The sequence below is a fragment of the Spodoptera frugiperda genome, chromosome 1, assembly GCF_023101765.2.
Source record: "Spodoptera frugiperda isolate SF20-4 chromosome 1, AGI-APGP_CSIRO_Sfru_2.0, whole genome shotgun sequence".
Lineage (NCBI taxonomy): Eukaryota > Metazoa > Arthropoda > Insecta > Lepidoptera > Noctuidae > Spodoptera > Spodoptera frugiperda.
The window spans coordinates 14,456,094-14,480,292 of record NC_064212.1 but is presented as its reverse complement, the minus strand read 5'-3'; the positions used below and the strand labels follow the sequence as shown (position 1 = coordinate 14,480,292).

Below are 24,199 nucleotides of genomic sequence, written 5' to 3'. Positions count from 1 at the left end.
AAAATGACTCTTAGATTAAAAAGAGTAAACAATTTGTTGCTGTTATTCATATTTGACATAAACTTAAAAATGTACATTAATTATAAGAAATATCGGAATCGATTCAGTTTCTTAATTAATTATTCAAACAAAGAATAAATAATGCGTCTCTGCCATTCAAGTATTCGTCAAACTTCCGTGCAAAGGGTTTCGTAGCTCCTAACAAACTACGCCTAGCTCCATCTATGGACAATTACCGGAACTTCCATATAATTTACAAAAAATAAATATAGGTAATTTCCCCCAACACATAATAACATTCAGTGAACCTCCTGCTGTGAACGGGATACAGTTCCATATTTCGGTTTAAGTACATCGGCTTCCTAAAGGTACATAACGAAAGTCATGCGCCCGTCGCAGAGTCAGGGCGCGTAGCGAGCAGGAGAAAGGCGAGGTCAGAACCGCGAGGCGAGTCCCCCGCCGCGGCAGTCGGCGTGCGAGGTCAGAACCGCGAGGCGAGTCCCCCGCCGCGGCTGTCGGCGTGCGAGGTCAGAACCGCGAGGCGAGTCCCCCGCCGCGGCAGTCGGCGTGCGAGGTCATAACCGCGAGGCGAGTCCCCCGCCGCGGCAGTCGGCGTGCGAGGTCAGAACCGCGAGGCGAGTCCCCCGCCGCGGCAGTCGGCGTGCGAGGTCAGAACCGCGAGGCGAGTCCCCCGCCGCGGCAGTCGGCGTGCGAGGTCAGAACCGCGAGGCGAGTCCCCCGCCGCGGCAGTCGGCGTGCGAGGTCAGAACCGCGAGGCGAGTCCCCCGCCGCGGCAGTCGGCGTGCGAGGTCAGAACCGCGAGGCGAGTCCCCCGCCGCAGCAGTCGGCGTGCGAGGTCAGAACCGCGAGGCGAGTCCCCCGCCGCGGCTGTCGGCGTGCGAGGTCAGAACCGCGAGGCGAGTCCCCCGCCGCGGCAGTCGGCGTGCGAGGTCAGAACCGCGAGGCGAGTCCCCCGCCGCGGCTGTCGGCGTGCGAGGTCAGAACCGCGAGGCGAGTCCCCCGCCGCGGCAGTCGGCGTGCGAGGTCAGAACCGCGAGGCGAGTCCCCCGCCGCGGCAGTCGGCGTGCGAGGTCAGAACCGCGAGGCGAGTCCCCCGCCGCGGCAGTCGGCGTGCGAGGTCAGAACCGCGAGGCGAGTCCCCCGCCGCGGCAGTCGGCGTGCGAGGTCAGAACCGCGAGGCGAGTCCCCCGCCGCGGCAGTCGGCGTGCGAGGTCAGAACCGCGAGGCGAGTCCCCCGCCGCGGCTGTCGGCGTGCGAGGCCAGCGCGTCGGCGCGCTGCTGCACCAGGTTGACGGCGGCGTGCGGCGGCGTGGCGTTGTAGGACGGCGGCGCCGGCAGCGCGGCGGCGGGCGGCGGCGCGCGCCCCGCCTCCAGCGCCAGCACGCCGGCGGGCCGCAGCGCCACGCGCGCGCGCTCCACGGCGCCCGCCGCGCCGTCCGCCACCAGCGCCGCGCCGGCCTGCGCCAGGGCGCTCGTCGACTCCGCGCCCAGCACGTACCGCGTGCCTGCACACAACAACAGCTTTTGTATTAAGTAAGTAACTTTTTACTCGTATCTACATCAGTTGTTCCCGTCCTTCTCCTGGTCGACGACGACCAGATTGGGACGACTATTAGGTACTGCTACTTTTTTCGTATGATCCCCACACTTTCATTTCCTCATTCACTAATAAAAATAGTGTCCTTTGGATTGTTGAAATCAGTTACTCTTCTCAGTTGTCTCCTTTATAATAAACTTTATTAATAAAAAGACAACATAAGTCCACAAATGACAATAAGGAGGAGAATAAAATTATAAAATTAAAATTACTAACTAGTACGTAATACTAAGCAGGGACTTAGTCCGCTGCACTAAATTCCACATTAGTGGACAGTCGTGCCTGTCAGCTATAGCACTCAGGATGCTGTGGCGACTTCCACGCAGGCGACTGATAAATTAATGATGCAGTCTTTTTGCTCCATAATGATGTGAAACCATCCGTGTGAGCATCAGCAAACATTGCTGATGCACTACAGAAACGTGGAAGCCGCAACAACGCCCTGAACGCATTATTGTACTGGATCCGCAGAGCATTGTATGCTCTCTGGGTGTAGTTAACCCACAGACTTCCCGTGTACAGTGAGGTGCAGTACGCCTTGAACAAAGTGATTTTAACTGCGTCTGTACAGCGAGAGAATCTGCGTGCCAACATATTCACCCGAACTGACAATGCTCTGCGTTCCCTCTCCATGTCCACATCGTCCTTCAAATCGTCAGTGACCCAGTGCCCGAGATACTTAAATTGACGTACTCTATTTAATGAGACGCCATTCAAAAAGATCGGTTGAATAGGTGGATCCTTATTACCATGATTTGAAGACCATGCAGACAGTCTTTTTTACATTATACACAAGTCCATGTGCCGCCACAAAAGACTCACAAACTGCAAGCAACTTCCGGAGAGCCCCAATTGACGGAGCCAGCAGCACCATGTCGTCCGCATAGCTGAAGTTGTTACAACAAACACCATCAACATAACGATCGACATGCATGGCGCTGAGCTCCTCAACAAGAGCATTTATGTACAGGTTGAAGAGTAAGGGTGAGCTCAAACCCCCCTGCCTAACCCCACACTCCAACCCGCCCGCATCCGAGACTTCACCCGCCCACTTTACATTGTTTTTCTGGTTGAGATACCAGTACCTCAAGAGTGTTGCCAACTCTGGCGGCACCCCTGTCTCAGCCAGCTTCTGCCACAGAACATCGTAGGCAACCAAATCGAAGGCTTTACTGAGGTCTAGAAAACAAGCATACACTGGCGTACGCCTGTCTGTGTAGTACTTGACAGTGTGCTTCAGACTAAATATGGCTGTTTCCGTTGACAACCCAGGCCGGAACCCGAACTGGGCGTCGTGTAACTGGATGTGCTTTGCAAAATGCGAGTTGAGCACACTGTCAAGCACCTTGGCAACAATAGTCGCCAAGGAAATTGGCATGTAGTTGGTCTTGTCTGCCATATCTCCTGTCCTGTTCTTAGGTATGGGTACCACCAAAGTCCGCATCAACTCCTGAGGCAGGTATGCGTGGCTCATACATAAATGAAACAACATGGCAAGTACTCGGGGCGGGTGCCGACCAGCATATCTAAGATGTTCAACACTGAGCCCGTCATGGCCGGGAGATCTACCGCCTGTCATTTTGGTGATAGCAATTTTTATATCCTTTGCAAGGAAGACGGTGGTAATGTCGTCATGGCAGCTTTGATATCATCATCATCATCATCATCAGCCTATAGCAGTCCACTGCTGGACATAGGCCTCCCCAATTGTTCGCCACTTTAGCTTAGCTTAGCTTTGATATACCTTATTTATTATCAGAGGTTTATTTATTATTCTGTGGCAGAGGCTGTAGTCTTGTGTATTTAATTTTAATTTCGCGGACCATTTTTGTCGTCTGCGGACCAGTAGTTATAAACGTGATATTAATGAGTTTAGAACATTTCTGGAGGATAATTGTTTGTTATCATTAGTGTGGTGTGCTGGAGGTATTCGTGTTTTCTAGAAGACGCTCATCACCACTGACATTTGTCATTACACAGATAATAAATGAGCGGCGAGTACTTCTGTTGAGTCAGTCGACAAGCGACCGGCACGCAGAGCGGTGGTGCGCACACACACCAACACATCACTCATACCTACTTATATGGTATTACGTGATGCACATATTTACATAATTGAGTGCCGTTGCTTTGGCCTGCTACGGCAGGAAGTTACAAATAGTACGTACTTTTTCGTAGTCAACTGTCTTACTAATTCAATTACACCCATACGAATACGTTCACCAACTGTATGCAAATTTCGTAGAAAGCAGATACCGGTGACTTCATTTGTACTTACCCCTTCAAAGACCAAATTATTAGTATTAAGGAGTATACTGACCGCAGACGGTAGTGTCTAGCAAAATGGCGGGTGCTAGGTCGAGCTGTACATGCGGCTCATCCAGCCTCCAACCCACCCTGTTTGGCGCCCAGCCCGAGCCGCCCGGCGCCCCGCTCTCTACCACCGGCCCCGAGCCAAAAGGCGCCGACAGCCCTCTGTATACAGCACACTTATAAATGTACCATGTTTCCTCACCAGGCTCGTATACATATATCTGCATATAATTCAAGCAGAAATGATTAAATATCTCAACATTCATTTATTAAAATATAGTAAAAAGTAAGATGGTTTCATCAGACGATAACACTGAAACAACTTCTTGCAGGCTAGTTAATTACCTGTCTAGTACTTACAGGTAATTATGGAAATGGTAACAATACTAGTTTTCCAATGTCGACGTAGTGAGACTTACGTGACGAGCGCGATGTATGTGTCGTACTGGTCCACGGCTGCCAGGCCCGTGGCCGGCCCGTCCGCCGGCAGCCGGCCCGCGCGCGACTCCACCTGCAGCGCTTCGATCACCCTGCGCACCCAACACGTATAACATTATTATTGCACTACAGGCATACTTAGCATAGCTTAACAATATACCTATACATCCTTAGATAAAAAATGTGTAACCAAAAATATGGGATAGGTTCACAAACAATTGGACGGGTCACTTGAAGGTAAAGCAATCGACACTCCTTGTGGTCATTCACGGCACCAGAAGGGTTACAATCATGTTGCATCGACCTTTTGGAGATCGGGGTAAGAAACCTGTTCTGTTCAGGTCATCCAGTGACTCAGCAATTACAACTTTTGCATCGGCGAAACGGAGATGACTGATGTATTCGCCATTAATGTTGATGCCGCGTCCACTCCAGTTCAAGAGCTTAAAAACGTCTTCTAGCGCATTCGTGAACAGTTTCGGAGATATCTCGTCTCCCTGTCTCACGCCTAGGTTACGCGATAGGTCTGTATATGTTCTTCAGCATACAGTTGTCGCCTTCTTTAAAGAACAGAACCACCACACTCCGTTGCCATGCTGCCGGCGTGGTTCCCTTGAGTATGACGGAATTAAATACATGTATAGCTTCTGGAGGACTAAAAGTATTGGTTTTCCACCCGCTCGCAGAAGTTCCGACGTGATTCCGTCATCGCCCGGCGCCTTGTTGTTTTTAAGCTGTTTGAGAGCCATCCTAATCTCGTACAGGCTGATGTCTGGGATGTCCCGAGCTGTACCGACGATGGGTTGCCGTGTTGAGGTGTATAACTGTCCGTAAAACCTCTCGAGCTCTCCGAGGATCTCGGACTTCGACGAGATGACGCTGCCATCCTCGGTCTTCAGCCTCGTCATTTGGCTTTGCCCAACAGACGAATTCTTTGCGAAGACTTTTGAGCCCTTGTTGGGAGGTCAATTAAGTCTCTGACTCTTGCGGCGTTATAGGCCCGCAGGTCACGTCGCATGTATTTCGAGATTCGTCTATTGAGCTTGCCGTATTCAGACATATCGACTGAAGACTGCAGCCTCATCTCGCTACGATCCTTAAGAAGTTTTAAGGTTCCGTCGGAGAGCTTTTGAGGCCTGTTTCGGTGAGGGGTCTTAAAGAACTCTGACCCCACTGCTCGGACAGTTTCCACCAACCCATTATTTATGTCGTCCACGTTTCCACAATCGGCTAGACGCTGGAATTGTCAATACGGACTAGACTATTGCCATATATCGGGCACATTTCCAGACTCCGTGCTACTACTGAGAAATATTGGAAAAACCGAAAAATGCGCAGCAACACTTTGCCTGACCCGGGAATCGAATTCGAGATCTTGCCCGGCAGTCGCACTTGCAACTATTCGGCCGACGAGGCAAAAAATTTTTATTACGTTGCTGCAATTTTCTTAAAAAGTATTTTAGGAGTATTTATGTACCTATAGAAAAATCTATGATTTTTGAGACTAAGTGAGTCTATATAATGTCATAATAACTAGTCTAAACACGTCTGTTCTTTAAAAACTAAAACACATTAATGTTTTTCATAAAAGTCTTAAAGCAAAAAAAAAAAAAAAAAACAGGGAGACCCTTATTTTGCTTTGAGTAGAATATTGAATGAAATAATTGTAAGTAAACATGCACTGACCGGCGTTGTGCTTCGTCGGGTGAGGCCGGCGCCGGCAGCAGTGCAGCCTGCAGCGCACGCGCGGCGCCCGACGCGGCGGGGGGCGCCAGCAGGCGCCACGAGCCCGCGCGCGTCTCTACTGGCGTCGTACTACGCACTAGTGCTGCGCCGTGCCACGCTTCCGAAAGTTCTGTGTGAGCAATGTGTTATTACCTTGACGATAATTATAATCATAGGTTCCATATTGAGAAAAGATTTAAATAATTACCCTACATGCAGACCGTACACTTTAACCTACACAACACATCCAGAACAACAATATATCATTATGGATCACACAAACAATCATTGCGTAACCCACGACATATCTTGTAGCAGTCGGTGGCACAACCACACGGTTGGCGCAGTATACCTCTATATGTGTGACGTCTGTGATTTGAGTCACAAGACGTGTGCGTACTAACCGGAGCTGGTGTTGGCCAGTAGCGAAGACAAGATGGCGGCCAGTTCTGGCGCCGTAACCAGGGACCCTGCGGCCATGGAGCCCGCCGCGCCCGCCGCGCCCGCCGCCGCTGCCAGTCCGTCCGACACCTGGTAGCCCTCTCTGCACACACATTATTATGAAGTTGGGAATCATTCACTATAAATGTTAAAATACGTAAAGTAGATATTGTTGGCGAGATATAAATAAATTGTAATTTACTGTGATATGTAGGAGAATATTGTTACCTAAATTGCGCCAAACTATCAAGTAGCATAATTAGTTATGTAGATGATGATTTCCTTTAATTACTTCTACTCCTAATGCTTACCTACGCGCTAATCTCCGGAACTACTAGTCCGATTTGAATAATTATTTTTGTGTTGGATAGTCCATTTATCGAGGAAGGCTATATATAGGCTATAAAACATCACGCTATAACCATTAGGAGCGAAGAAATAAAGGAAAATGTGGACAAAACGGGGGAAATTATTAATTCTTGAGGGCTTCCGTTGTGTGCGTTGCGAAAATGGTTCAAGATACGAAAATTATATGTATGAAAGAATTATTCCTCTTAAAATGATCTAAAAAAAAGTCCGCGACAGTATATGTCTATCTTTTAGGATTAACTTACTAGATTCGTTTTTATGGTAATCAAACTGGGTCGAAATTAATGCATTATTTGTTAAGAGTTGTATTAACGAAAAAATATTCATCTTTATCCAAATAAATGTGTTGTTCATTAAGAGTATTTAATTGTGAACAAAATTGTCTTTGACATCACTAAACTTCAATAAACATCTTAGAAGATATTACAATTTTAAAATAACTCCGATATATAATTCACCCTCGCCGCATGATGTGCGAAACACGACGCTGCCAGGAGGAGAGGCATTGTTTGCGAACGACGCGGAGCCTGGTGTAACTATACTCAAAAAAATTATAGTCTTACTAAGGAAGTACAACCAGATTCTACGTATAGTGCAATAATATCGGCTGAAACATTTGACAAACAAAAAAATCCAATTCTTCAATTTATTGTCATAAAAATATGATAGGGTATAAAAATATGGTCCTTAAGGATTTCATAACCTTGCGTCACCATGTATGAAAGAAAACATTTGTTCTAGAAAGTACTCTTTCTTTTTTTTTGAAGGGGGAAAATCATCCTTTGGCTACTCCTAGCTTGGGTGAAGCGAGAAGGCGTGTAAAAATCACCCCGTTCTGATTTGAGCCGGGGCCCCGGTAATCTTTTACGTTGTCTGCAGCACCGGATCGGGCATCAGCCCTATTGGGTTCCATCTGTAGTGGCCTGGCTCTTTGAGGCGCGCATCACGAATTTTCAATGCACAAATTAACTGCGGGTAACAGCTATAACTTATGAAGCTGAGAAAGTTGTTTGCAAGAATAAATATAATGCCTAAAATAACTGTTCCACTGTTCTGTTTTGTTTTTTTTTTGAGGGGGGAAAATCATCCAATGACTTCTCTCGCCTTAGGCAAGGCGAGAGGGAGTGTCAGACTCTTACTCACTAAAAACCACCCCGTTCCTACTCCTGCTTATCGAACCGGAGCTTCGGTAAACCCGCTAGGTAGTCCGCAGCTCCGTATCAGGCATCACCCCTACTGGGCCGCATCTGTGGTGGTCTGATGGCTCTTTGAGGCGCGCGCGAAACGCGACGCGAGTAATTTACAAATTATTTATATTTTGATCATTGATTCATTGATTTTTATATTATTGATTTTTTTAATATACAGTAATCTCAATAAGTAACAAATATTGTTTTATTTTAACTTAAATAATTATAATAATATATTTCATAATAACAAACACATAATTCAGTGATTTAATAAAATAAAAAGTATTTCCTACGGACATCTACCAAAACGTACATATCGGAAAGTTGCTAAGTGCAAATCTCGAGAATAGCTGAACTCATTTCGGTAAATCTTCTCGTTTTGTTGAATTTGTTATTGTTAGGAGAAGGGTCTTATGTGAAAAAGAAGTCGCAAATATCCGGAGAAAAATACTGTAAGTTAACTAATACGATGCCAAAATAAACTAAATATGATTTTATATAACAATTTCATGGTTACCTACTTAGCTAAACGTATGGCAGGCATAAGAAGCTGTTGCCAGGGCAGAGCGCCGAGTTGAGCGTGCAGCGTGGCGAGTGCGAGCACGAGGCGCGGCGGGCGCCCAGCGGCGGCGCCCTGGCTGGCGCCCTGGCTGGCGTCCTCGCTGGCGCCCCCCCACTCGTACAGGGTGGGTGGATGCGTGCGCGCCGCTCGGTACTCCCAGTACAGCATCGCCCCACTCCTGCAACACGAGCATATCACTTTTACAGGTCACTTGATGATGGAAGTCGATGTCACCAACACTAATAAAAACGACACAATGCTGAGCATTCATCGTTACGTTTTATCGCAATGTAATGTATTGATGTTCACCTGCGAGGCCGAGAAATAATGAATGTTTAGGTAAAATCTTTATATTTTGCCGGATTTCATTGGGTTCCATGTTTATCAGTAAATCGACGGCGAATTAGAAAAGTATTGAGTGCGTGGTGCGGTAGTACATACGCGTCGAGCGAGGTACGGTGCGGCGCCAGCACGGCCAGGCACAGCGCGGCGGCCGCGGCGGCGTCCAGCGCGCGCCCGCCCGCCTTCAGCGCGTCCGTGCCCGCGCGCGAGCACGCCGCTGCCGAAGACGACACGCTGCCGTGCGGGACTAGCTGCTCCGTGCATAAGTTGACAATTTATCAAATGGTCACACACTAGACTACTGGGTTACAGCTGCCTAGTACCAATGTCGGATAACGGGGTAATCTGTTGTACCTCGAAGTCACCGTAGTAGATTTGCGTAACGAGCGCCAGAGTGATGGCCGCGGAGAGCACGGCGAACGCGGTGAGGATGAGGCGCGGGCCGGGCGCGCAGCACCGCGTGCGCACGCCGCCGCCCACCTTCAGCGGCAGGTCCTCGCGCAGCGCCGCGCCTGCAACGCCACCTCTCGGTCACTACAGCGACACACTGAGTGCTGCACCGCTCCCGTGCATGCAGTGCACTTGCTCACCAGTGACATGCTGTGAGTCGGGACTGCTGCGGCTGCTGGCCATGGCTGCTTCCTGGGGCAGCTCAGTCGTTCACTTAACGCAGCCGCTTGGCTTGTCTGATGGAAACGCAAATATTTTTGTTAGAATTAATTATGTGAAAAAATTAAAACCGAAATAATTTCTTCTTAATTAAGTTTATTATATACATATAATATATCATGTAAATAAATATTACGTATAGATACTAACACTTATGGATAATATTTCTTATAGTTATTGAGCACACACACACAACATCACGCCTTTTTTCCCCGAAGGGGTAGGCAGATGTGCACCTCGAGGTGCACATTACGGCACGTAATGTCATATTTTTTTAAATGAGGGTACATTTTCGATTTAGGGGGGAATTTAAGATAAATAAAAACCGGCCAAGTGCGAGCCGGATTCGCCCAAGAAGGTAGATAGTATAAGGAAAGTAGATGACATAATTATAATAGTTATAAAATAACTTGGTTTTAAATAGTGTTTCTATGAACGACAATGTTATATTTCCGTCTTTTGAAAATGTATTATTTCTTAAAAACTAATAATAATATCTCATTCGAACCTCATGAAAGCTGAAAAAGATAAACAAATAAAATATCTTAACTTGGCTCACGAGGTTGTCGACATGTGGAATGTGGATTCGGCTATCGTTGTGCCGATAGTCGTGTCGGCCAACGGTTTAATACCCAACAGCCTCGACAACCACCTTAGGAGGCTGGGGTTGGGCGGATGGATCAAGGGCCTGAGGTTTCTGTCTTTGGAGCCCTAACCACCGGTAGCTTGGACCATGCTCCCGCTACTGGTCGGCTCCTATTTTTATATTTTTAAATGTTATTTTGTTTTTTATTTTTATAAGTAATGATTAAAAATATAATTTCTTCAAACCAATTTTCGTTGAAAGATTCCATTGAAAATCTATAGCATATATTTTTTTTTTGTTTTCTTACTCTCTTATTTTAAAAGTGGGGGCGGGGACACCCCCTTACGAACATACATACACTCGTACGAACTTTGCTAGCTACGAGCTACGGCTGTCAAATGTTGCTACCATTTATTCTGTGGTGTCGAAGTAAAAGGGGTCAATTTAAATTGACTTATCTCCTCTTTACCGTAAAACTAATTCATTTTTTTATCCAACTGTGCCATTAACTCATTTTTCAAAATTTATGACTTATCCCCTTTTACCTTGACACCACAGTATTATAAGTGTAAAAATGTAGGCTTATAGATTTAGGGCCCAGTCGTACGAGTTTTACCCACTTCATGAGGACAGATCCATTTCAAATTAGTTTTATTTTGGAAAAGGGTCAGTATTCCCAATGATCCCCCCATCAGGCGAGATAATGGCCACTTAACTTTTACCAATGAAAATGAAACAATTGCCTACATATTTATGTATTAAATTATTCCTAATATTTTTTTTTATGGAATTGGAGGCAAACGAGTCACCTGATGGTAAGCGATCAGCGCCGCCCATGGACACCCGCAACACCAGAGGAGTCACAGGTGCGTTGCCGGCCTTTTTTTAAAAAGAAGTATGCTCTTTTCTTGAAGGTTTGAAGGTCGTATCGGTTCGGAAATACCGCCGACGACAGCTCATTCCACAGTTTTGCTGTGCGAGGCAGAAAGTTGCGCGAGAAGCGCACAGTTGTGGCCTGCCAACCATCTATATGATGGGGATGGAAATGCTGTCGTGTGGGTCGATGGCGAAAAGAAGCGGCAGGTATAAGATCAAACAATTCCTCAGAGCACTCCCCGTGGTATAGGCGATAGAAAATGCACAACGAAGCTACATCTCTACGCATTGCTAAAGTGTCAAGTCGGTTTGAAACTTCCTGACACTCAACAATCCGAACCGCACGCCGCTGAACGCGGTCCAGAGGATGAAGCTGGTACTGGGGTGCCCCCGCCCAAAGATGAGAGCAGTATTCCATATGGGGCCGAACCTGCGCCTTATATAGAATCAGGCGATGGGCTGGAGTGAAATACTGCCTCGATCTGTTGAGCACACCAAGCTTTTTCGAGGCTAATTTAGCCTTATCCTCCAGATGACCACGGAACTGGACGTCGCTCGAAATGTTGATGCCAAGTATTCCAATACCGGCTGAGGTATAAAGCTATTCCAGATGAGATTATAAAGTTATTCCATCCTTAAAATGTTTTTTATAAGAAAACTAGCGGACCCGACAGACGTTGTCCTGTCTACACGTCTTTAATTTGAAAATTTTAATCTTTTTTTTAATAACCTAAAACATTCTGGACCTTTTTGGTGAAAATTATTATTCAAATGTTATGACAATATCTAACGTCATTAATATTTGACACTGCGATGGTAGCGCCGTCTGTCGGATCCAATGTAAAACATTCCAAAATCAACAACTACTAATAAATTAAAAATTTATTAAAAAAACCTTGTCCAGCGGACAAAATTGTGAATCTAAAACCACCATTCTACTACCATTCTCAGATCCCCTTGAACACACACAAAAAAATTCATCAAAATCGGTCCAGTCGTTTAAGAGAAGTTCAGTGACATACACACGCACAGAAGAATTATATATATAAAGATATCAAATGCAATATATCTACTTATATGTCTTTGTGGTATGCTTTTTATTCCCGAAGGGGTAGGCAGAGGTGAATATTATGGCACGAAATGCCAATGCAGTGGCATTGGCACTTGAGTGTAGATTGTTCGTGACTTAAGATGTCAAATGTGAAATGATCGTCGCGCGACACACAAAGTCAAAATCAAAGTCAAAGCATTTATTTCAATTAATCCTAAACACGGAGTCTCAAAGCATTCCAAGCGAAATGAATAATTACAACGAAGTGATTAATTATTAGACTAGATGATAGATTCTGTCCGACGCCTCATTTTTGTTTCGAAAAGACGCACCATCGGTTTTCGTATTCTCTACTACAACTACAGCCTTATATTTTTTAGGAAATACATCTAAATTAAAATCTAAATATAAATTGTTAGTTTTATTTATTTATAATTTTTTATTTATTTTATTTATTTCGGTGAGTGTAGCGATCACGAGTTGAAGCCCTCAAGTACAGCTCGCTGAGGAGCTGGGGGCCTACTCCGGTTCTCGAATCCGAAGTTTCGTTTAATTTTCGGCCGTAGGTTTTATTGATTTACTAATGAAATTACTTGACTAATTAATTTGTTTTATTTCAAACAGAAAAATTTCAATATATTAACTAACTTCTAAGTGTGGGAGAGCCATGCTTCGGCACAGAAAACCGACGTGAAGCAACGCTTGCGTTGTTTCGTTGTGTGAGTGAGGTTACCGGAGGCCCAATTCCCCCCTTCCCAATCTTCCCCATCCCCATTTCCGAACAACAACCCTTAAATTCCTAACTCCCAAAAAGCCGGTAACGCACTTGTAAAGCCTCTGGTGTTTGAAGTGTCCATGGGCGGCGGCGATTGCTTACCATCAGGTAATACGTCTACTCGATTACCGGAAAAAAATAATAAAAAATAATAATAACACATTATTTACAACTTAAAAATACCAGAAAAAGGAATAAAAACGAACTTAAAACTAACTAACAATAAAGGCGTTAGGCGTGGTAATGAAATTACTTAAAATAACGTTTTATTTTTAATTTCATATCAAAACATATTTATTTAACTTCATTTTATTCGTTAATTTTTGTTCACGAAAGTTCGCAATAAATAGAATTGTAGTATGCAATCTGCGAAGTTTCGGACTAACTTCGTTTTCAGGGTTCCGTAGCCAATTGGAAAAAAACGGAACCCTTATAGATTCGTCATGTCTGTCTGTCTGTCTGTCTGTCCGTCCGTATGTCACAGCTATTTATTTCCAAAACTGATGGGCCTACATAGTTGAAACTTTGTAGATTGATGTATTTTGGTAACCGCTATTCAAAATTTGAATAGCGGTTACCAAAATACATTTTCAAATAAAAATTTATAAATTTAAAATTTAAGGGGGGCGCTCCATGCATGGAACTGATTCAAAAAAATTTTTTTTTCAGCTAACATATCCGTGATGGTTGTCTATGGATAGGTCTTTAAAAAAGACTAAGGTTCCTAAAACCATGTCAAAATCAATCGTTTGAAAGTAAGACGCTTCCAAAGCGGAATAAAAAACCGGCCAAGTGCGAGTCGGACTCGCCCATGAAGGGTTCCGTAGCAGAAAGTACACTCGCGAGCAACCAAATCGACTCAACCTACATGTGCGCATTCGTAGATGTTTTCTTAAAAAAATACTGAATTGTTTTTAAAAACCGATATACCATTAGAAAGCTTACAACCTCAGCTTTAAATTGGTACCATTAATATAAAAATTGTATCAGCACTTTTTAAAATATTTAACTTAATTCAGCGGACAAGAGTATTTACTCACTACGACACCAACAAGTTATAACACAAACTACCCCTATAAAACCTCCACATTTAGGTTAACTTTATCCGAGGCTTATCGAAAGTTGATCATACACATCTCCGTAAAAACGCTTCATTTTATTTCCAAAAATTATGGATAGGACACCAGAAGAAGCCGCTCAACTCGTTGCTCTACTGGAACAAGGACTTAGTCAGCGAAGAGTTGCTGCTCCGCTGAGTTTGAGCCAATCTGCAGTATCAAGAGTGTACAGAAGGTATCAAGATACCTACTCGTGCCTTCAATCGAAGACCAAGAATAAGCCGCCACCGGTCCACCTCGGAGAGAGACGACCGTTTTATTATTTCAACTTCACTACGAAATCGTCACTTTACCGGTGTCGATGTTCAACAGGAACTCAGAAGAGTTCGAAGAGTGGCTGTCAGCGAGTGGACAGTACGGAGACGGTTGAAGGAAGCCAACCTTACCCCTAAACGGTCTGCCACAGGCCCGAAATTGACGACCCGCCATCGGCAAGCGCGCCTTCAATTTGCCCGAGAACAACTCGATGTAACAATGGACTGGCCAGCGCTTAGCCCGGACATGAATCCAATTGAACACTTGTGGGACGACTACCGTGCAGACACGTTCTGCATTTGTCAGTAAATAAGACTGGCCTCCATTGGTCAAAGCTCCAATCGAGTTGTTCTCGGGCAAATTGAAGGCGCGCTTGCCGATGGCGGGTCGTCAATTTCGGGTCTGTGGCAGGCCGTTTAGGGGTGAGGTTGGCTTCCTTCAATCGTCTTCGTACTCTCCACTCGCTGACAGCCACTCTTCGAACTCTTCTGAGTTCCTGTTGAACATCGACACCGGTAAAGTGACGATTTCGTAGTGAAGTTGAAATAATAAAACGGTCGTCTCTCTCCGAGGTGGACCGGTGGCGGCTTATTCTTGGTCTTCGATTGAAGGCACGAGTAGGTATCTTGATACCTTCTGTACACTCTTGATACTGCAGATTGGCTCAAACTCAGCGGAGCAGCAACTCTTCGCTGACTAAGTCCTTGTTCCAGTAGAGCAACGAGTTGAGCGGCTTCTTCTGGTGTCCTATCCATAATTTTTGAAAATAAAATGAAGCATTTTTACGGAAATGTGTATGATCAACTTTCGATAAGCCTCGGATAAAGTTAACCTAAATGTGGAGGTTTTATAGGGGTAGTTTGTATTATAACTTGTTGGTGTCGTAGTGAGCAAATACTCTTGTCCGCTGAATTAAGTTAAATATTTTAAAAAGTGCTGATACAATTTTTATAATAATGGTACCAATTTAAAGCTGAGGTTGTAAGCTTTCTAATGGTATATCGGTTTTTAAAAACAATTCAGTATTTTTTTAAGAAAACATCTACGAATGCGCACATGTAGGTTGAGTCGATTTGGTTGCTCGCGAGTGTAGATGACGTAATATAAAAGTTATAAATTAACTTGGTTTTGCATAGTGTTTGTATGAACGACAAAGTTATATTTGCGGTTTTTGAAAATGTTTTATTTCTTAAAAACTAATAATGATATCTGGTTCAAACCAATTTTCGTTGTTAGTTTCTATTGAAATTTACAGCATATATTTTTTTTAGTTTTCTCACTCTCTTATTTTAAAAGTTAGAGGGGGGGGGACACTCATTTTTCCACTTTGGAAGCGTCTAACTTTCAAACAGTTGATTTTCACGAAAAATGGTTTTAGGAACCTTAATGTATTTTTTAAAGACCTATCCATAGACACCCTTCACGGATATGTTAGCTGAAAAAAAAATTTTTTTGAATCAGTTCCATGTATGGAGTGCCCCCATTTAATTTTTGAATTTATTAATTTTTATTCAAAATTCGAATAGCGGTTATCAAAATAAATCATCCTACAAAGTTTCAACTATGTAGGCCCAATAGTTTCGGAAATAAATGGCTGTGACATACGGACGGACGGACGGACGGACGGACGGACGGACGGACAGACAGACAGACATGACGAATCTATAAGGGTTCCGTTTTTTGCCATTTGGCTACGGAACCCTAATGAGTGTCTCTCTTCTTTTAAAATAAGAGAGTGATAAAACTAAAAAAAAATATATGCTATAGATTTCAATGGAATGGTTTGAACGAGATATCATTATTAGTTTTTAAGAAATAAAAAATGTTCACTATGTAAAACCCAGTTATTTTATAACTTTTATATTATGTCATCTACTTGCTGCTACGGAACCCTTCATGGGCGAGTCCGACTCGCACTTGGCCGGTTTTTCGTTGAATTAGAGTAGGCCCCTGGTTTAAATATGTTTACTGCTCTAGTCTGGAATATATTTTCGAACTGGCCAGCCACGTAAGGGCCCACGAAAGGAAATAGCTATCAAGGTCGCATTTAGCGAAACTGGTAAGGAGGACTATACGGACAGCAAGTAGTTACATGTACACTATGTGCTAGTGAGGACACTAGACATTGTGTGGAGCAGATTTTTCAAGAAATTATTTTCATGAAACAAATAATTCTAAACTCGGTTATAATTTAACAATAGTAATAATGTTACACAACTAATCGTGCTGGGAAACCTTCGTATTAACATGTTACGTTCATTTTAATAATGCACTGGGTAAAGAGACTTTAATATTTTACCAAACACCACGAGAGGTTCGCATGGGGCAACAACTTCTTGTATTGACATATCATGTGTCTCGGAGCGACATACAGTAAGGTACCTAGAACATCTGATTCTGTATAGTGCTCACGGTGAAATAGGCGGCGGCGCGGCGCACGGCTTCCAAGACGTCATGCGCAAGCGCACGTTAGAGTACACACCGAACTAGAATGTGACGCGTCTACACGAACTTTAATAGTTCGTCACTTTCCATTCAGAGCCGGGTAGAGATCACATAGCAAACGGCACACACGACGTGTGGTCAGCACACGGCCTAAATAAACAACACAACCAAGTGCATCACCAGACACACTACACACTGCACACTACACACTGCACACTGCACACTACACCTCAGACGCTCGCGCATTCCCCGTGAGGAGGTGGCAGCGGTCGCGAGCGCGATACTCTGTGGCTAACTGTACTGTGCCGCGCCGAGACCCCCCTCTCTACATCAAGTCCGTAGGAAACCACTTCGTGACGTCACCGTGGTGTCACCACTCAACAGACATTTTATGCGACGATGTAATTTTAAAAGGATTTTTTTTAAATTTCGCTCAAACTGATCTGCGAGTAATTGATTAATAGTATCACATATATGATCGCGAGGAACGGAGGCAGGCAGCGCGCACGGAGGAACGAGCGAGACACGCTGCCGTCGGGTGAACGACCGGCCCGCGTGTGAGTCAGCGCCAGCGCGGACTGCGCGGAGTCGGCACCGAGTCATCGAGTCATCGAGTTACATTGTGCACGTCTGTTGGTAAACAATTTGTCAATTGTTGATTAAACATTTTAATTTGTTTTCAGTTGTCATGTGTGCGTGGGCGACAGGAGCGGCGCTCATCTATACAGCATGTGTCATAAATATGAGATACCATCAAAAACATTCTGTAAAAAAGTCCAAGTCTCCCACCTCAGATTTCCTACTGTAAAGTGAGATCTATGTAGTACCAAGTCGGTTATTTTATATAGTTCCTATTTAAGGGACCTTCTGTCTGAAGTTATTACCCGACTGCGCCAGAAGGAGGGTTATGTTTTTCGAGAGTATGTATGTATGTATAATTGTTTGGCACGCTCTGCAGCCTAAACGGCTTGATGGATTTTGGCTTGAGAGGTGTCGTTGAATTCGTATTTACTGTGAGAGTGACACTGGATATATCAAAATAAAATAAAAAAACAAAATGGCGGATTATGGCGCCAAATTCGAATATTGCTCACTCTCTAGCCTCAACGACTCGATGGATTTCAGCTTGATAGGGGTCGTTTGATTCATATTTACTGTGAGAGTGACACTAGATATATCAAAATAATAAAAAAACAAAATAGCGGATTTTTGGCGCCAAATTCGAATATTTTTCACTTTATTATAGCTTGAACGACTCGATGGGTTTCAGCTTCAAAGGCGTTGTCCCGGATGAATTTACGTATCATGTGTCATATTATAGCTTATTATACAAATTTATTCAATAATAAAACTAAAAGAATATAAAATAAAAAAAGTAATTTAAAAAACTAAAAAACCCGACTGCGTTTCTTTATAATATGAAAATGAAAAAACCCTAAAACAAGAAAGTCATCGAAAAATTGAAGCAGTCGGGACCCATTGTAGAAAGCCAGCCGTATAAGCCGTGCCTTCACTCAGTCTTCATATTTAGAATAGTTTTGATTTATCTTAATTTATTATAGATTAGAATTATCTTAAAAACTGGACCGAATTTACAAAATATTAGACTTTTCCCTTGATGTAGGTACTAAGCACTAACTGTATTGATCTAATTGATCTGTCTGTTAGTCAGTCAGTGACAAAATTTCGAAACTTTGACAAGTTATAACTCTTAAACTAATGGTTAAAATTTAATGAAAATGGAATTATGCCATGTTTGTACAATGCCTGCTTAGTATTTGATTTGAAATTCAGGCTTGTTGTTTTATCCACAACGAAGTTAAAGGCGGTCGAAATTGGCCTGAATGGCTTCGAGAAAAGAATTGCGTGGACACTGCCATGCCCCTAGATAATATTATTATAATCCGGAAGGTGGTATTGTACCCAGCTACACGGCTGCACGGCTGTTCGGCTACACCACTCGGTGGTAGTGGTGGTGGTGCAGCAGGCTCCGCCCCTTCAATGCCTTATCGCGGGAATTCCTTTCTCTAGCTCTTTGTACAGCATTCTGCAGCCAATCCCTGTCATTTGTATTCCGCCAAAACTTCATTAAAATGTTTATTTTAGTGTTTATTGGAACCAGCGACACAGGGTAGGCATCCATCGATCGAACATTGTGACACAATTGTAATAGCAGACTAAGGCCCCAGTTCGGTAGTGGTCAGTCTATTCCATAATAATAACTTCCCCGTCTAACCTGAATATGATACGGACATTCTGTACTATTTGTTAATGTTTCATACCAAGACACAATTCGACTGCACGGTTGGGGCGGTAGCCGGGCAACGTGTAACGAGTTCGATTCCCGCACGGAGCAACTCTTTGTGTGACCCACAAATTGTTGTTTCTAGTCTGGGTGTCATGTGTATGTGATTTTTTATTATGTTTGTAATCGCACTTATAATAGAAGAGAAAATCCTAGTACGGGGCAACGTTTAACACAAAAAAGTACTTCAGTTATTTTTAAACTTGTTAGACAGTTGAGCTCATTAATCTCATTACAAGTGAGTAATCATAAATACTAAGTAAGTACGTATACACCTCCGCACCCCGAATTCCGCACCTCACGTCCTGCAACACCGTATTCGTGAAGCGAGTCACTAATGAGGGTAACAAGATTACTGGCTCGAAGCCTTGCAAGCTAATAATCCCTTATATATATACGTAGCGGCAGGCTGCGGCCGCAGTCTGTCCGTCTGTGCCAGCACCCCGCGCCTCGCTCCCAGCACCATGGTGTACAACTTTAAAGTGTTCAAGAAGTGTGCGCCCAATGGCAAGATCACGCTGTACATGGCGAAGCGGGACTTCGTCGACCACATCTCGACCGTAGAGCCGATAGGTCTGCAACGAAAGTGCAATGCTCTCCTCTGCTACTCTAGTGCACTAGTGCAGTACTAACTGTCGTTGTTTTAAGATGGAGTTGTGCTCCTGGACGAGGACTACGTGCGTGGGCGCAAGGTGTTCGGGCAGCTGGTCTGCACCTTCCGCTATGGCCGCGAAGAAGACGAGGTCATGGGTCTTAATTTCTACAAAGAACTATTTCTGGCCTCCGAACAAATCTATCCTCCCCCAGAGAAACGGAACTATGAGCTATCACGAACTCAGGTAAGAAATTTTTCTCTATCACTCGACATCACACAAGCAGATTTCGCAAGTAAACCTCCTGCGTATCTCGTGATAAGGATCATTTCTTCACGTGTTCTGCCTCTTCCTTAGCTACCACGGAGACGGCTGCAAATGTTCAAGTTGTAAGATCGTTTAGTTTGATGTGGTTTCAGTCAATGTGCACAAAATAATGAATGAGTTCAGGGAGAAAGAATGGAACAATTGTAACTGGTTTACTGACGTGCAACAGGAGCGTCTTATAAAGAAGTTGGGCGAAGGAGCGGTTCCGTTCCGGCTCACGGTGCCGGCGGGCGCCCCCGGCTCCGTGACTCTCCAGCCCGGCCTGGAGGATGAAGGGGAGCCGTGCGGCGTGCAGTACTATGTTAAAGTATTCGTTGGTGACTCCGAAATCGACCGCTCACACCGCAGGTATGCTTTCCACTAAAGGTACTGTTTATATATTTAGTTAATATTGTTGCCACCTGAGCTCTTCTTTCTCGATGAAACCAGATAGATGAATGCGCCTGCAGCGAATACACACTGTCCGGGTTTTTAAGGTTTCATAATGACTATCGTGTAGCTTATCAGGCACTTTTCGAAAGAGAACATTTGAGGACAGAATGAATACTGCAGGAGCACCGTGGCTCTGGGCATCCGCAAGGTGCAGTACGCGCCGGCCAAGCCGGGGCCGCAGCCCTGCACCGTGGTGCGCAAGGACTTCGTGCTGTCACCCGGCCAGCTCGAGCTGGAGCTAACGCTCGACAAGCAGGTACCCATGAAATATATGTACGTATCTATATGTCAAATATATTAAGGCAGGCATGTGCAATAAAGCAATAGTGTACATGTACCGGGTGTCGCGCCAGACATGAGGGACTGGACCCATTTCGATAATATTTGAATAAAAATTATCCCCAATGACCGCTGTGTAGGTAAATTTTAATCGTTAATATTGAACAAATGTTGGACCGAGCTAAAATACTTCATTCGTCAGTAATGTGTAATTGTATGTTTTTCTTGTATTATGTAGACCTAATAATATGTCCTTATGCCTATTGCTTGCACGAAAAAACTAAAATACTTACTTATATTGTCCCGACTGGTTCGTCTTTTCAAATCATTTTCATATTCATATTCATTTATTTTTTGATCAAAAAAATAAAAATGAAAGTTCTGTCGCGCTGTTTTCTATCGCCCGGCGGCGGTCGCGGCCCCGCATTTGGGAAACGCTGATTATGTTCCTAATGACTGGTTCCGTGTGGCAGCTGTATATCCACGGTGAGACGGTCGCGATCAACATGTGCGTGCGCAACCACAGCAACAAGGTAGTGAAGAAGATCAAGGCGTGCATCCAGCAGGGCGTGGACGTGGTCCTATTCCAGAACGGACAGTACCGGAACATCGTGGCCAGCATCGAGACGCAGTGAGTGCCGCTCTGTAATATTGGTGTGCGCCTGTCGCTCGCTACTAGTGGCTGCGTGGCTTGCAGGGACGGCTGCCCGCTGCAGCCCGGCTCCAGCCTGCAGAAGGTGCTGCACCTGACGCCGACGCTGGCCCACAACCGGGACAAGCGCGGCATCGCGCTGGATGGCCAGCTGAAGCGCGCGGACACCACACTGGCGTCCACCACACTGTAAGTATTTACTCCCTCTACAGAGATACCGTGTTGCTTGAGTGAAGGAAGAAGACGCGGTTCGTCCCATGTAAAGTTGTATTTTTATCATTAGAACTTGACGCAAGGTACCATGTTTATTTATGTCTATGAGTTTCCGATATTTTGGCACTGTTGCAAGAGCCATGATATACCTAGACTGGTAAGAGAAGGTATTGAGATAATGAAGTAAGTTGTACAAAAACCTCAACCGGGAGGATAGGTTGCAACTGTCTAGAGCTTGGAATCTAGTGGTCCAATTGTGTAAAACCCGCAAAAGTGCTAAGAAAGAAGAAAGTTCACAAGCGGACACAGTGAGTTTTGTGTGTTGATAAGTAAATCGAGTTACAAGTGATACAAGTGACAGTAGTAGCAGTGTCGTTAGCAAAAAACGGACTAGAACGAGGGTAGACCGATTTGTCTGCTCATAAATTAGATTATGTTTATTGTAGACCTATAGTTCTGTGGCTATAGGCCACAATAAACATGATTTGATTTGAAACATCCATTTCGGTGGGTGATATTATTAGAGGTAGAATTAATATTTTTCCTATGGTACATGGTACGGAGTGGCAAACGAGTAGAATCATTTAGTGGTAAGCAATCGACGCAGAGTAGTTACTAGTTAGGGATTTGGAGGTGGCGGACTGATTGGGGGATTGGTACTCCGGAAACCTTACTCATTCGGCTATTTACTTTTACCTAAACCCCGATGCATAAGAACAAAAATACCCTGATGGACCTGTTCTATATTGATTTACACAGAGATTAATGATTGTAGGCTCTTGGATCCTGACCAGCGCGACGCATTCGGCATCGTGGTGAGTTACAGCGCCAAGGTGAAGCTGTACCTAGGAGCCATCAGCGGGGAGCTCGTCGCGGAGCTGCCGTTCATTCTCATGCATCCCAAGGTTCACCTGCTATCTCAAATTATGCACTTGTTTATACCACTCACTTTATAAAAAATAAACCTACTAAAGTTTTGCATTGGATCTATAGAATAGAGACGTATCTTTAGGTCAGGTTATATTAATTTAAAACATTACGACACGTGTTATGTTTTCTTACAGAATCAAAAACTTTCGGTGACATACATAATGAATATTGATTTAAATACATGTAGCGTAGGTAACGTGGATTTCATACATGTCACGCCCACTGGGCGGTGACGTGGCGCTGCTGGTAGCTCCCAATCCTGAATTGTTTTATTTAGCGTTTTGTTTTCATAAACGACCTAATAAATAACTACGTATGTAGTACTTTTTTAATATCCATTTGACGAATTACGAGGTTTCAGCGTTCATGTCGTCAAGTCTATTCTTATAATAATGTTATTTTTACATTATGGAAGAAAAAAATTGTTATTGATATTGAAAGTCTTGAAGCTATGTTTTGATACAGTCGCATCAAGTAGTAGGTACTTGAGCATACGTACAGTAAGCAATAATCAGTATGGTGTGCCGGTCCACAGGAGGGACGCGTCAAGATGATCCACGCCGACAGCCAGGCGGACGTGGAGATGTTCCGGCAGGACACCGTGCACCACCAGGAGAGCGTCGAGGTGTATTAGCTGGCCGCCGGAGGCCGCCTTCAGGCGCTCCCTGCGTACTGCTACCAATTCGGAAGGAGTTATATCATATTGAAGCATGTAAATGGCTGTCACATATGTATGCGCGTGGCGGCTACATTATGATTACACATAATATATTAAAATTCAAATATCTCGTGTATATCGATAACGAGCATTAAAGGAAATATAAAACTACGCTGTGTCTCATTCACTTACTAATGAAACAGAAAACATAGGTATCACTGTCCAATAATTCCAGAAATTGGCGTTGGTGTTGCAAACAGACGGCTATACTGTACAAGCAGAAATGTAATTATTTTTAAACGATTTAGTTCAGCTTGCCCCGTTTGTATTGCTATTCTGTTATTGTACAGACTGTACTACCTTCCCGACGACACTCGGCCTCGGTTGTATGTACCTCTATCTCCCTCCATTATGAATAACGACCGAAAGGGCATGATTGGTAGAGCAGAGCTCACTAAAACTGTTTAATATACAAAATGTTTTTTATATGTATATTATTTGTGAGAAATTAATTCTTTAGGTAGTACTGTTTAGTAACAGCAGTAGGTAGTCAGTTTTCCTCATCAACATGGTATTAAGCTATTTTTATACATATATAAATGTTTAACGTACTTACAGATACACTTTTTTCCTGCCTGTTACATTTACTAACGATTTATTATCGATCCGTTAGCTTCTACATGAAAGTGTCGGATAAATTAAAAATAATAAAGTCCCTCTGAGTTAGTAGGTACCTACTTATTTAAGACTTTAACTATTGAGTGAACTGGGTGACGGACAGACAGCAATGCAAGAGTAGGTAACGGTAGCGGGCAGTGTGTGCGCGGGTTCCCAGGGAGCAGCGGCGGCCGCGCGACCCACCGCGTGTTTGTAAACAGCGCCTCATTGTGGCCGCGCCTGCGCCTGGGACCACACGCACCGCCAGCCCGACCCGTCGCCGCTCGCGACCTTGTGTTCTCAGTCAGTTCTTTCATAAATCTCCTTAAAGTTTACGTAAACAGGTTCCCTTGTCACTTTCTTCCATTCGCGTTTTTATT

The 24,199-nt window shown here is 44.3% G+C and overlaps 2 protein-coding genes and 1 long non-coding RNA gene across 11 annotated transcripts; 2 read left to right on the top strand and 1 right to left on the bottom strand.

Moving 5' to 3' along the window:
- The first annotated feature begins 284 nt into the window (after positions 1-284).
- Positions 285-1,146, top strand: LOC126911204 (uncharacterized). Of its 5 annotated transcripts, none has more exons than XR_007705719.1 (5): positions 285-433; positions 481-574; positions 622-762; positions 857-950; positions 998-1,146. It is a non-coding gene; the product is annotated as an uncharacterized LOC126911204 (long non-coding RNA). The 5 variants fall into 5 exon arrangements; XR_007705718.1 differs by having other exon boundaries at positions 622-809; XR_007705717.1 differs by lacking the exon at positions 857-950 and having other exon boundaries at positions 669-809.
- LOC118273352 (glutathione hydrolase 7) lies at positions 794-17,481 on the bottom strand. Of its 5 annotated transcripts, none has more exons than XM_050696706.1 (10): positions 16,628-17,481; positions 9,589-9,684; positions 9,353-9,510; positions 9,098-9,249; positions 8,616-8,834; positions 6,499-6,638; positions 6,056-6,224; positions 4,351-4,461; positions 3,939-4,093; positions 794-1,526 (listed from the first exon to the last, which is right to left on the bottom strand). In XM_050696706.1, exons 2-10 carry the CDS (start codon positions 9,629-9,631, stop codon positions 1,234-1,236), a joined length of 1,440 nt encoding a protein of 479 aa, XP_050552663.1. In that variant the 5' UTR covers positions 9,632-9,684; positions 16,628-17,481; the 3' UTR covers positions 794-1,233. The 5 variants fall into 5 exon arrangements, with proteins under 5 accessions (XP_050552663.1, XP_050552671.1, XP_050552656.1 ...); XM_050696714.1 differs by having other exon boundaries at positions 17,003-17,481; XM_050696699.1 differs by having other exon boundaries at positions 16,711-17,480.
- Positions 17,482-19,480: 1,999 nt separating this feature from the next.
- Positions 19,481-23,333, top strand: LOC118273411 (arrestin homolog). Its single transcript, XM_035590373.2, has 8 exons — positions 19,481-19,651; positions 19,727-19,917; positions 20,168-20,346; positions 20,551-20,686; positions 21,183-21,340; positions 21,407-21,550; positions 22,350-22,479; positions 23,040-23,333. The coding sequence occupies exons 1-8, from the start codon at positions 19,543-19,545 to the stop codon at positions 23,136-23,138; spliced, it is 1,146 nt and encodes a 381-aa protein (XP_035446266.1). The 5' UTR covers positions 19,481-19,542; the 3' UTR covers positions 23,139-23,333.
- Positions 23,334-24,199: the final 866 nt, after the last annotated feature.